The sequence below is a fragment of the Chroicocephalus ridibundus genome, chromosome Z (assembly GCF_963924245.1).
Source record: "Chroicocephalus ridibundus chromosome Z, bChrRid1.1, whole genome shotgun sequence".
NCBI classification, from domain to species: domain Eukaryota; kingdom Metazoa; phylum Chordata; class Aves; order Charadriiformes; family Laridae; genus Chroicocephalus; species Chroicocephalus ridibundus.
The window spans coordinates 1,307,290-1,321,206 of NC_086316.1; the positions used below are offsets into that span (position 1 = coordinate 1,307,290).

The 13,917-nt window shown below is 43.1% G+C and overlaps 1 protein-coding gene across 3 annotated transcripts in view; it reads left to right on the forward strand.

The window, feature by feature from the left end:
• SKIC3 (SKI3 subunit of superkiller complex) overlaps positions 1–13,917 on the forward strand; it is a 53,809-nt gene that overhangs the window by 19,170 nt on the left and 20,722 nt on the right. For all 3 annotated transcript variants that reach the window (XM_063320348.1, XM_063320349.1, XM_063320350.1), the window contains exons 19-29: positions 2,635–2,737; positions 3,561–3,737; positions 4,691–4,835; positions 5,002–5,080; positions 5,204–5,265; positions 5,390–5,446; positions 6,894–6,962; positions 8,749–8,823; positions 9,454–9,595; positions 12,814–12,907; positions 13,469–13,546. In XM_063320348.1, the coding sequence (XP_063176418.1) occupies positions 2,635–2,737; positions 3,561–3,737; positions 4,691–4,835; positions 5,002–5,080; positions 5,204–5,265; positions 5,390–5,446; positions 6,894–6,962; positions 8,749–8,823; positions 9,454–9,595; positions 12,814–12,907; positions 13,469–13,546 (1,081 nt within the window). The remainder of the gene's footprint in view (positions 1–2,634; positions 2,738–3,560; positions 3,738–4,690; positions 4,836–5,001; positions 5,081–5,203; positions 5,266–5,389; positions 5,447–6,893; positions 6,963–8,748; positions 8,824–9,453; positions 9,596–12,813; positions 12,908–13,468; positions 13,547–13,917) is intronic.

Consider the following 13,917-nt stretch of genomic DNA (forward strand, 5'->3'; position numbering starts at 1 on the left):
GGCACCACAGCCAATGGAGTCAGGCTGTCATTTCAAAGACGTGGGCTATACTAATTTTCTGCTGCTCCTGACCATGCATTCCTCATTTTTTGTGTTAGCTGTGGTGATTCAGATCCCTCTGAGCTTCCTCAAGTGATGAAAAATAGCAGTAAAGTATCCCGCGAGGTCTTACAAGTGTTAGAGGTGGTGGTAGTTTTTCAGTATATAGCTGGGAGCGGAAAGAAATGGGGGAACTGGAACTCCTTTCTGGTGATAAAACTGTGATTCTCAAGATATAAAATATTGGGAGGGTATAAAATTTTGATAGCTAATGAATAATTGTTTGATTCACATTCTCCCTGCCACATAGTCTTTGGTCATTCTCCCCCCATACATCCATCTGAAATAGATGCTGCTTGCTACTGGTATGAATTTTTAAGTTAGAGTGTTCTTTCATTGTGTTTAAGGCCTGTTGATTTTTTGGTGAATGTAAGCTGGTTCTTTTAAGGCTAAGTCAGAAGTGTTGGGTAACTATTGCAACAGTAAGTTTTTCACCTGAAAGGGCTACAGGGTGGTGGTCCCTTTACCTCCTCCAGAATAATTTTGTTGCTTGGAGTTTGCCAGACTAAAGTCACAGGGCAACAGCTCCATGATGGATTTGAAGAGTATTGCAGACAGGCAGTTTTAGTAGGTGTTGGGCAAGAAAACAACAGCTGACTGCAGTAGCAGTTTCCAAAGGTGCTGTATAGAAGTGTGCGTGTGTGTATGGCTCTTTTAGTGTCTGTAGGTGATGGTTGACAGCTTTACCTGGAATAAAGCGCTTAGAGAGGATGTAAGCACGTGGTATCATGGTTTCCCCACGTATACTTGCCTGTTTTCTTGAATCCCCTAAATCTTCTCTTGTAATCCCTTTCATCCTAATCTCTGATTCGTTAGTTCCAGATCCTACTTTGAGTCTTAAAACAATCTTCTTCTTAGAGTCTGTTTCATGTTTAGTCTGGTATGCTGTCTTTTGTAGGTCTTCTTAAAACTCTTTGAAACACACATCGGTATTCTTTTGGTAGTGTTCTGGTCAATTTAGACAGTTTCCGAATTGAGTTGTGGGAAGCATAGTTTCCTAGTACCTGAGAGAATAACTGTACTGATGTTACTTGAATGCATCATTTTGGTGTACTTCGGTTTTGTGTTACTAAATGGTATGTTTATTCTGCCTCTGCTCCAGCATATCTTTTGATGTGTAACTCTGGGGAGTAAAATCAATTTTGTTTTTAGATTACAGAGCTTCTTGACATCTGAGAAGCTCATCTTGGGACTCCTGTGTTGTCAGGACGAATACCCAGTGGGGACAAGATAAAGATGCTTGCAAAACATGACTACTGTGATTAGTAGTTTGGTGTAGGTATGATAGCATGAGAAAAGTAGCTTCAAAACTGAAAATAATACTGGGAATGAATGGTACTCATAGCCAGTGACTTACTGCCAGACAGAATTACTGCTGGTGCTAGCAAGACCATAAACCAAGCATCTTATTGGTTCCAGAACACTAGAAATTGTGGCATTAGATGCAGTTCCTTTTTAGCAGTTGGATTTAATTCCCTATGTGGTGGGTTGACCTTGGTTGGACACCCGGTGCCCACCAAGCTGCCCCATCGCACGGCTCCTCAGCAAGATGGGGTGAGGGAGAAAGTAAGATGGAAAAAACTTGTGGGTCAAGATAAAGGCAGTTTAATAAAGCAGAAGCAAAGGTCACACACGCAAGCAAAGGAAAACAAAAGTTGAATTCTGTACTCCCCATCAGCAGACGATGTCCAGTCGCTTCCCAGGAAGCAAGACTTCAGTACAACAGTGGTTGCTCCAAAAGACAAATGTTGTAATAACATTTGTTATATCCTCCTCCGTTCTCTTAGCTTTTCTGGCTGGACAGATGTCATATGGCATGGAATATCCCTTTGGTCAGTGTGGGTCAGCTGTCCTGGCTGTGTCGCCTCCCAGGAACTCGCCCACCCCCAGGCTGCGGGTGAGGGGGATGTTGGGGAGACAGCCCTGATGGTGTGAGCACTGCTCAGCGATAACCACAACTCTGGGGTGTCACCAACACATTTCTAGCTACCAAAGAGGGCTGTTATGGGAAAAAATTAACTCCATCTCAGCCAGACCTAATACACCATATGAAGTAAATTCTTATGTGAATAGGATTAAATAATGTTGGTTTCAAGTCTTATTCAAAGAAGACTTCCCCTTTTCCCTACCTTGACATTCCTTCTTCTTTTTGTGTTTTGGTAATAATTTTTGACTCCAGTGGACTGAAAGTTGGTGTATTAGTCAAAGACTTAACAACGCAGAGCAGATTTCTCATGAGTGCTTTGCTTAGTATTTAAGGACAAAACCAAAGCTTAAATGCTGTGGGTTTTATAATTAATTAGGTTTATTTTAATATTCAAATTATTCTACAGTTCACACTTCACAGGACAGGTTAAAAACAAAGTCTCTGTTGTGAGCACTGTGGGCCTTTGATTTTTGGCATAACGTGTGCAGGGTATAAATCTTTATATCAAGCAGAACACTGAGGAGGCATCCACCCTCCCACCCCACCTCCTTTGTCAAGCATATCATCAAAGCATCTCTTCTCATGGACATATTTTCTCTTATTTTCAGGACTTGGTGAGTGCTATCTCATGCTGGCAAGATCAGCCCTTGATGACTATCTTGATAGGAAGGCTGTGGATTACATAGAGCAGGCCCTTGAATTTTTTACAAGGTTAGTACCTAAATATTCAGTTATTTGATTTCCACTGGGATTGTGGGTTCACAGGCAGAAGAATAAGATTTAAGTGTTTGAGGATTTTCAGTTAAACTAAATGGAATGGACCAGGCTTCTAATCTATATGTAAGAGCGTGTTTACTGAAAATGGTTTGAATAACACATTCTGGATTTAAGCTGCTTACACGAATGGTAATTACAGAGTTTGGCTTTTCTATTTAAAGATACAGTGTCATTTGATTATAATACAAGTGTGAAATGACACACAGTTCTCTCCAGCTGTCCTCCGGTATATATGGGGCTGGGAGAAGGGGATTTGTATCAAAAATGGTGGACGAGAGGAAATTGTTCCTTCCTTCACTCCATCTTTTTGTTTTGCATTTCATCCAAAATGCTTTAGTGTCCTAAAGTAAACCTTGGGATTGCTTCTGTTACAGGTGAAGGTCCATCAGGTTTCAGCAGATGAGTAACTTCTTGTAATATAACATGGTAGTGCTCTGAAATGCAAGAGTGGGTGTAGTCAGCTGACATGTTGATATATAATGGCTAATTTTCAGAACTGACTTTTAGCACCAACAAAGTTGGGCTACATTGGCATTTTGTAGTTTCTCTTTTTGGGTTATTTTTAACCTTTTAGACCTATAGCTTGAATCAAAAGGTCATTTAGACCTATAACTGAATCAAAAATAAAATCAAACAGCTCATTGATTAATTAAATTTTAGTTTGTGCCACTCTTCAAAGTGGTAAACGTTCCTTTGGAAATGGATACTGAAGTGTCTGAGTAGGTGTTGTGTGGGTTTTCTCTATCATTAATTACAGGGCAACAAAGCTCCGTCCTGATGTCTCTTGCCTCTGGAAGCTGCTTGGAGATACCTGTACTAGTGTGCATGTTATTTCACCAACTAAAGTGAATGTTCAAGTTCTAGGATCCCTTCTGGGTAAAGATGCAGGCAAAGAGATGCTAAAGAAAAGTGAGCTGCTCAGACTGGGAGGAAGGTAATAATTTTTTATTGTTAAGAGTTTCTGTGCAGTTGGAGACTTGGGAAGTCTCAAGCATTCTAGACCATTTCTAGAAAATGAGAGACATGCTGATCTGTCAGCACCTGCCTATTGAGCAACGATAAACGAAGTGGTACATAGACTCATACTTTTTCCAAATGACGCTGCTCATTTCAGGGTATCATTCCTGGATTGCTACAGTGGCTGTCAGCACTTCGTCTCTCACCTGCTCATCTCCTTGTTTCTGTCTCCAGAGCATGGCTACATCCTGTCATTCAACAAATTGCGCCTCTTTAAATGGAACGGTTGCAGTAGTTGCTAACTAATTCTTCCAGGACTACTAAAGTCCAAGATAATACTTTAACTTTCCTTGTCTCTACTTCATTCTTATAAAAAAGTCATCAGTTCTTGCCCTAGATGTGGAGTCTAGAGTACATTGGAAGAGGGAATTCCTTGTTTCTGGCCCTGGAAGCTCATAATGGTAGAAAATATTTTTAGTATTTCTGTAGCTTCTTCTGTGGCTCCCTCTGAGCTTTGTGCAGTTGGATGTGTAAGGCAGGAAATGCAGCAGCTTAGTAAATCTCAACCTGGATGTAGAAAGTCAAATACTTCCTAGCGGAAGTCTCATTAACTGTAAAAATGACTGATGTTGGTTTTAAGTAAAAGCATGCATATCGCAACTGACACATTTTGATTTAATGCACATCTGTGGCTTCAAGAGTGGTGGGCACTACAGACTGCCTTTAGACCAGGATAGATTCTGTGAAGGCAACTGGCTGAATGAAAATCAGTTAGTTGTTGTTTGCTTTCCATTCTTGTCTGGTTGTGTTTGTATTTATGCACATTTGCTTGGTTTAGGTTTTTAAGCACACTCTTGAATGTTTTTTCAGCTTTCTGCTCTTCACGTAGAGAGGCTTGGAATAATGCTTCTGTGATTCATGTTTCTGTAGGTGTTACGGCAGAGCTTTAAAATTGATGCCTTTGCCTAGCATATGGTGTGATCTTGGAATAAATTATTACCGACAAGCAGAGGACCTCACAGCAGTGGGCACTGACATGAATGAGATCACTGAACTGCTAGAAAAGTCTTTACAGGTATTGCCTGTGTTTCCTGTTACATTCTTTAAAATTTAAACTGGCGTTGGTGTTTGTCTGCGTACTCTCTCTTGTCCTCAATAAAACCTGCATCTTTGAGTAAGTAAGTGCATAGTCTTAATTTTTGCTCTTCTAGTGTTATAATCCACATTTGATTTTCTTCCAGTGTCTCAAAAAAGCTGTGAGGCTTGACAGCAAAAATCATCTTTGTTGGAATGCACTTGGCGTAGTTGCTTCCTGTAGTGGTAAGTTTTCAGCAAAACCCCTTGTTCCATAATACCCTAAATTGGAAGGCAACTTCACTAATGGTGTTTATGAAATTCAGTTAGATCTAGCTCTCCTTTTTTCTTTTTTTTTCCCCCCCCCAGCTATTGGGAATTATGCTCTTGCTCAACATTCGTTCATCAAATCTGTTCAAGCTGAGCAAATCGTAAGTGCTGTAGGCAGCTGCCATCTGTTTCAAGTGGGCATTTAAAACTTTTTTCCCTTGATGCAGTGTTATTTTTGAATATAGTAATAATACATTGGTTTTAACTTTTATGTGTTCTGTCTAGAATGTTGTTGCCTGGACCAACTTAGGGGTTTTGTATCTGTCAACTGGAAACATTGAGGTAACTCTCTTTCCCATCCTCAAATATAGTTCCCCTTTCCATTTTTTTTTATTTTTTTTTTTTTTAAGGGAGTGTGTAGGGGTGGGAGTGTGGGCAAACAGTGAAAAATGTCCCTCTCAGATTCAAGTGTAGTTCCTTTGAATGAAATAAAATTGGCACCTATACCTGACTTGAGGCATATAAATTAATTCAATATTTGTTCTGGAGGGGATAAGTGAACTTCTTTTGAATTGGTGAGGTTGCTTTCCAAGCAACTGGATGGAATGAAAAGTATTTGGAAGGACTGAGAAGTAGTTAATCAAACCAGTGCACACCAGGTTTGACCAATAACTCTTTTAATTGTAAGTCACAAGCGGAACTGTTGGTTTGAGTTTCCTGTAGGTAGCTACTTTCTGCTCATCAACGTGTCATATGATTTACTGTAATTCTGTGTAACCTTCACAGTTTCTTTGGAGAAAAATCAGAGTACATCTTAAGTGAAGTGCAGAGTTCTCATGTAGCTAAAACTACATCCTATCCTATTTGCTGGTCAGAATTGCAGAAGTTTTGTTTAATTGGAAATGGTCAGGATTATTTTAATAAAAATAACTTGATACTGCAAACTGCTTACTGCCAAGACTGCTGACGCAAAGACTTTGTACACCTTGTGGTACGTTGAGAAAGAAACTCTACACATAAGCATTCCATAGTGGAAAGATAATTTATGGGCGTTAATCAGTTTGAAAATGTGTTTGTTTAAGTGTTTGCATGAAGGAAGAGAAATTTCCAAAACTGGATCCTTCCAGAGTCAGATTTTAAGTATTTAAAATAATAATTATTTATGATAATAATTGTTATAAGAGATAATCTTAGAATGGCTTGGGTTGGAATGGACCTTAAAGGCCACCCAGTGGCACCCCCTGCCCTGGGCAGGGACACCTCCCACCAGCCCAGGTTGCTCCAAGCCCCGTCCAACCTGGCCTTGAACCCCTCCAGGGATGGGGCAGCCACAGCTTCTCCGGGCAACCTGGGCCAGGGGCTCACCACCCTCACAGCCAAGAACTTCTTCCTCAGATCTCACCTAAATCTCCCCTCTTCCGGTTTAAACCTGCTCCTTCTTGTCCCGTGGCTCCCCTCCCTGCTCCAGAGTCCTTCCCCAGCTTTCCTGGAGCCCCCCTTTAAGTACTGGCAGGACTAATCTAGCTGCTGAACTGTTTTAAGAAGGAAGTGTATTTGGAAGGAAGGGGAACTTTGATCTTCTAAAGATTATTTTTTTTTCCCTAAATAAGACTAAACTGGTTTATTTCTCTGGGCAATGCATTGTTCTCTGTGTCACAGTAGGTGTTTTTAGTAGTGACCTAATTTTGTCCATGAAATCTCTTCCAATACTGCTGCATGTCAATACCTGTTTATACTCTTAAAATGCTCCGTTACCGTGCCAGTAGCACTGTTCTCTTTGGTTTTACAGCAAGCTCACGAAGCCTTCAAGATAGCCCAGTCTCTGGAGCCTTCTTACCTACTGTGTTGGATTGGGCAGGTAAGATGGCAAAAAATCACAATTCTGTACACCAAAACCAGTTGTTAGTCAAAGAGGGGAGTTGAACTCCATCCTAATAGTTGGTGCTTTAGCATGTTCCTGAAAATTAAATGTTTTAAGTAAAAGGAGCTTCTGCTTCCCCTGAGTTTGGATGGGACCCTTTGTTTCCATGGTGGTAATACGATGGAAGGAAGCTGCGTTCATCAGATATCTTTACATAACATTTTTGTGGCTGATGTTGGGAGTTTTGTGAGAAATTAGCTATTAAAAAAACAATCACTGAGTGCTGAAGCTTTTTATTGAGCATTGTCAGCAGAACACCATCTTCATAAGGTGCTAGTTACTTCAGCTTCAGCTCTACCGCTGGCTCGTTATGTGGCACTGCATAACTCTCTTCTCAGCATCCCCTTTCTAACGCCACTGGTAGAAAGAGTAAGAATTTAATGTAAGAACTGCTTTTGTCCCAGGTACTTCTTGGGAGGTGCCTTCCTCCCCCTGGTATTGAGGGGGGCCATTGGTACGCTCCCCCTGCTATCTGGGCCATCTGCGAGTAGGAGAAATACTTGGGACTCATGCTTCTGTGATCACTACAGGTGTACTTCGTAATCCCATGCTACTGACCTGCTAAGAATATCTAATTGAAGCTGGATTCTAGGGAAAAACTGGCACCATCACATGTTGAAATTCAGCTCCTATCAGATGTTGTTATAAGTTGTGCTAACATACACAAAGTCTTTGTTCTGAATAACGTAAAGGAGCATAAGAAGACCTTAAGTTTCACCGATACAGTGGAAGCTGCCTGTGCTCCCTTTAATTGCGTTCATATTATTCTTAAAACCAATGTTTTGTGGAGAGTATGAGGAAAAGAAAGTGTCTTTATGTTAAATGCTTGTTAGAGGAGAAGCTGCTGCCCGAGCATTGACACCCATCCCACAAGTGTCACACACACACCCCCCCGAGTCTGTCACTGCTGGGATGCCGCCGAGGGGCCCCTTCCCACTCCACACACAGACAGACGCTCTCAGGCGCTCCCTCGTTCTTCAGGCGCCACCCAAGGTTTCCTGCAGCAGAGTCTCAGACGCTGACTTTATAAAAACGAGTAATGGAATTGACAGGTCCGGCAGCGAGGTCAGCCCGGGCTGGTGCTGCCGGAGAGGGACGTTGAACAAAGAAGCCCCCGGGCATTTATACCCCTGGATCTCCACCCGCCCCTCAGGCGCTCTTCGCGCCTCTTTGAGCCCAGTGGTGGTGTTTGGTCTGGGGTCTTCTAACACCTTCTGGGATTCTTTTTCTGTGTCCAGGCCGGCCGTTGGCTGCTCTGATCTTGTTGATTTGCAGCTTCTGCGGGGGGTTGTTGCCTCCCGATCTTCTGCTTTATGCTTCTTGTGCACCTGCACTCGCCACCAGAACGTGGGGACCTGAAAAGTCCCAGACTTAGGGAAGAACACTGCCAACACTTCGGTGTGATACCAGCATTTTTCTTACAGTGACAAACTAAACGCAGCACTGCCAGCTGGTAGGAACATTACTGAGACAAATAGCTCTGTTGCAGCCTAAAGGCTTCAGCAAAGCTGGCCGTTCGTGCTAAGCAAAGCTAGGCAAACAGAATAAGCACACCCTGTTATAACCCTAAGTAATTCAGTTTAATTAAAACTTACTTATGTAAGCTAAACAACTAGTATCTCTCAACATGCCTAAGATGTTAAATGCCTGTCGTGTGCGGAGTTTCTTGTCAATGCCGTAATTTCTAAAGTAGCTGACCACAGCAACTCTTGCTTCTCTGTAGGCTCTTATTGCAGAGAGCGTAGGCAGCTACGATACTATGGATCTCTTCAGGCACACAACTGAACTCAGTATGCATGTAAGTATAGCAGTTGTACTGTCTTGAAGTTTCTGCGTATCTAATCTCTTTATTAAGTGATGTAATTTTGTAAAAAATAGGCATGTCTTGAATGATGAAACGGTTATGGTCATGTTCTGGATGAGATTGTGTGACTTCCTTGTTGTTGTTCCTGGCCTGTGCGGACATGGAATAGGAGGAATTATTTTATTAAATGCTTTAGTCCCAGTGGTCCAAGAAATCAGCTCTGTAAGTCATGAAAAAGCTTTCTTGGTGTTCCACAGAACTGCACAGAGATCAAATGTGTAAATTATAACAATTTCAGGAGAGAGCAAGGATATTGCCAGTACCCGAAGTTCTAAGAAAGTGGAGGACTTTACATTCTCATATAGCTTTTTTCATCTGTCATCCCTCCAGTGGTGCAGCAAGTGATATTTTAGTGTAAGAATCCTCTTTGCCCAAAGGACAAATTAAAACTCTGTGGGGAGTAATTCAGTTTGGTGTTTTCTTCTCCTGCTTAACACTAATGCATATTTTTAGCCAAGACTCTGCCTTAAAACACACAACTGTTATTATAATCATTAATTATTTCACTGTTGCTTGAGCAGGCTTAATGACTCCTATTTGGGGTTTTTTTGTTTGTTTCTTGAGACTGAGGGAGCAAAAGGTTATGCCCACTGGGTATGTTCAACGCTGCAGGATAAAAGCAACAGAAACACTGAACTATATCTGTACAACATTGTTCAAATGAATGCTGTTCCAGCAGCCCAGGTGGTCATGAGCAAATATACAGGTAGGTAATCTAAATGCGTCACTAACCTGTCAAGCCTAAGAGATGCGTGAATGAATGGATGCACGTATACTAGTTCTATCAAAGAGTAATCTGGCAGGGTTAGGGAGGGGCTTTTGAACTGAGTAAGTAAGTAAACAAAACAGGGTAAGTGCGCCACTGATTTTTAATTCTTTTTTTTTCTTATCACACAAAGATGAAATAGATGTCAGTTCTATCTTCCTACTTGTTCCAACAGATTTTGTTTCAAAGACCAATCAAAGTAAGGATCAAAGTGGAGCCTTGTCATGCTTGTCATCAGGTGTTTGCCATCAGACTTCCTTTGGGTGTGTCGCTGGAGATAGATGCTCGCTCCTCCACCCCTGCACCATGGTGTTTGTCAGAAGCCAGCTCCTGGGTGCTGTGCAACTCCACAATCTCAAGCATATGATTGTGTTAACCTTGAGTAGGAGACAGACCGTGTTCTTAGGCATGGTTTGTGGCTTCCCTGTTGGGGTGGGCTTGTGTATGTCTAGCCTGGAAGGTAGAGCAAGTATAGATTTTCATAAAATCATACAGTAGTTTGGGTTGGCAGGGACCTTTTAAAGGCCATCTAGTCCAACCCCCTGCAATGAGCAGGGACGTCTCCAACTAGATCAGGTTGCTCAGAGCCCCCATCCAGCCTGACCTGCAGTGATGGATGGGGCATCCACCACCTCTCTGGGCAACCTGGGCCAGGGGCTCACCACCCTCTAGCATAAAAAATGTCTTCCTTATATCTAGTCTAAATCTTCCCTCTTTTAGTTTAAAGCCATTACGCCTTGTCCTGTCACAACAGGCTCTATGAAAAGGTTTGTTCACACTTTTCTTAGAAGCCCCCTTGTAAGTACTGCAAGGCCACAAGAAGGTCTCCCTGGAGCCTTCTCTTCTCCAGGCTGAACCCCCCCAGCTCTCTCAGCCTGTCCCCACAGCAGAGGGGCTCCAGCCCTCCCAGCATCTCCGGGGCCTCCTCTGGCCCCGCTCCAACAGCTCCACGTCCTTCTGCTGTTGGTGCCCCAGCGCTGGAGGCAGCGCTGCAGGGGGGTCTCCCAGAGCGGAGCAGAGGGGCAGAATCCCCCCCTCGCCCTGCTGCCCACACTGCTGGGGATGCAGCCCAGGCTGCGGGGGGTTCCTGGGCTGCCAGCGCGCATTGCCAGCCCATGGCCAGGTTTTTACTCACCAGTACCCCCAAGTCCTTCTTGGCAGGGCTGCTGCCCATCCCTTCATCCCCAGCCTGTATTAATATCAGGGGTTGCCCCAGCCCAGCTGCAGAACCCTGCTCTTGACCTTGTTGAACCTCATAAGGTTCACAGGGACCCACTTCTCCAGCCTGTCCAGGTCCCTCTGGATGGCATCCCATTCCTCTGGCGTGTCACTGCACCACTCAGCTTGGTGTCACCAACAAACTTGCCGAGGGTGCACTTTATCCCACTGTTCATGTCATTGATGAAGATATTGCGCAGTACTGGTCCCAGTATGGACTCCAGAGGGACACCACTTGTCACCAGTCTCCATCTGGACATTGAGCCGTTGACGACTACCGTCTGGATGCAACCATCCAACCAATTCCTCATCCACCAAACAGTGCACCCATCAAATCCATACCTCTCCAATTTAGAGAGAAGGATGTTGTGGGGAGCTGTGTCAAAGGCCTTACAGAAGTCCAGATGGACGACATCCGTGACTCTTCCCTTGTCTGCTGATGTACACAACTCCATTATAGAATGCTACTGGGTTGGTCAGACAGGACCTGTCCCTGGTGAAGTCACGCTAGCTGTCTCGAATCGCCTCCCTGTCCCCCATGTGCCTTAGCACAGCTTCTAGGAGGATCTGTTCCATGGTCTTCCCAGGCAGAGGTGAGGCTGACAGGTCGCTAGTTGCCAGGATGCTGCTTTCTACCCTTTTTAAAAGCAGGCGTAATGTTTACCATTTTCCAGGCACCAGGGGCTTCACCTGACTGCCATGACTTTTCAAATATCATGGAGAGTGGCTTGGCAACTACATCAGCCAGTTCCCTCAGGACTCTGGGGTGCATCTCATCAGGTCCCATAGACTTGTGTATGTTCAGGTTCCTCAGGTGGTTGCTCCTCCAGTGCTGCCTTGCGGTCCATCCACTCAAGAGGTGTGGGGAGAGAGGCTGCCAGTGAAGACTGAGGCAAAATGTTGTTGAGTCCTTCAGCCTTCTCCTCACCCGTTGTTACCAGCTTGCCAGTCCTGCTCATCAGGGAGAGTGTGCTTTCTTTGGCCTTCCTTTTTTGGCTGACGTACCTGTAAAAGCCCTTATTATTATTCTTTATGTGCCTTGCCAAGTTCAGCTCCAGCTGCGCCTTGGCCTTCCTGACCCCATCCCTACACAGCCGGGCAGCCTCCCTGTGCTCTTCCTAAGGTACTGCCGCCTGTGCATCTCCTTCTTCCCTTCAGTTTGACCAGCAGGTCTCGACTCAGCCGTGCTGGTCTCTTGCCCTTCTTTCCTGATTTCTTACACCTGGGGATGGAGAGCTCTTGTCTAAGGAAAGCGTCCTTAAAGCTCTGCCAGCTCTGTTCTGCTCCCGCGTCCCTGAAGGCAGTTTCCCAGGGGGTCCTATTGACTAACTCCTTGAACAGCTCTGTTCCTGACTTCTGACAGCTGCAAAATAAGGTGCAAGCACTTAAAATGAGATAAATGTGAGACTGTATTTCTTTTGTCTGTGAAATCCCGGTTCTCAAACAGACTGCGGGAGGGGCCTACGTGATCCTTCCTTGTCTGGGAAAAAGGGTTAGAAGTCTGAGGTGAGATGACAGCTCACGAATCTGTGCTTTAGCTACTGACAAGCTTTTCAAAGTTGTAGTATTAAAAATAAACCATAAGATTCTACTAATATTTTAGTAGAGTAAATACAATATAGATACAAATAAATACAAAACAGTTTCCTATTTTATTACAAAAAACCTCAAACCACTGCAGGCTGAAAAACTTAAAATATATTGAGTGCATTAATGCTGTGTCATAAGATTTGAAACGTTTCTGAGCTAACCTGATGTCATGTTGTGGGTCCTCATCTCTCTATTTGCCTGCAGCCTGTCAAAATGATTCCAGTGAACAAATGACAGAAGCAGTTGGCAAAGTGTTTTGTATATACGCGTAGACTGTAGCATCAAGGAGGCAATGTTTTTGTAACACTTTTTCACAGCTCTTTTTCATCATGTTCTCCTACATTTTCTAGAAAGAAATCCAGACGATGCATCTGCTTTCACAATGCTTGGTTATTTGAATGAGTATCTGGATCTAAAAAGGCAGGCGGCAGATGCCTATGAGAGGTAAACTATGCACCCTGAAAAGTTTACTGATAGAAGCTCCTTGACCTTTTTTCCATGCACCATCTGAAAAACTGAAGGATTTTTCTTCTCTCAATTCAACAGTACATTTCAACTAAGTGTACTGTAAGGGAAGGTGTGGGCATGTTCTTGTATCAAATTTGGACATGCAAAAAGCAACTGGAGAAGTAAAGGCATTCCAATGCTTGCATGTCTCACCTGGAAATTTAGCTAATTCACTGTGTGGGATTTAAGTGAAATTTTGGGTGTTAGTAAGCTTGGTTTTAGTTTTGGTCTCTACCCTATTCTAATTAACGGAGGCGGTTGGGCTTTGTTGTTTTTTTTTCTTCTCTCTATTCAAATGGTAGGGGGAGGTGGTGAAGGGCACCGTGTTTGGTGAACACGTTTGCTGATGCATTAGAACAGTAAAATACGCTCTTTTTGTGCTTAATTGTCATAGAAAAGCTTTGTCATAAAACATTTATCCATTCTGCTCCATAACTATTTTCAAAATATGCATGTTATAGTCAGATGGTAATTATTCTTAATTGTGGTTATTTTCAGGGCAGCTTCATTGCTGAAGAACTCTGAGGATACTGAGAAATACCACATGGCAATGCAAAACTATGGCAGGTCACTGTGGTAAGTGTTTGTTGACGGATTTTCACAACCTCTGACTTCAGCTTTGGGTCTAGCGAATGCAGTGGCACACGTGTGAGGCTGAAAGGTGATCGCTAAAAAATAGTCTATTAAACATCATTCTTAATTGTAGACAGGTTTCACTGAACTTTGTATGTGCTGCAGAAATGGGTAGTGTATTTAAAAAATAAAAAAATAAAAAATATATACCAGATTGCAAGGTATTATTGCAAGGAATTACTGTATGTCTTCACAGTTTATAACATATCAATGATTCCCTTATCCTTAGCTTGGTACTTAAGTGCCTTAACATAGTCTACACAATGTAGATGTTACATGGTCTCCAGAATAAATTAGGCTTTTTATGAGCTCCC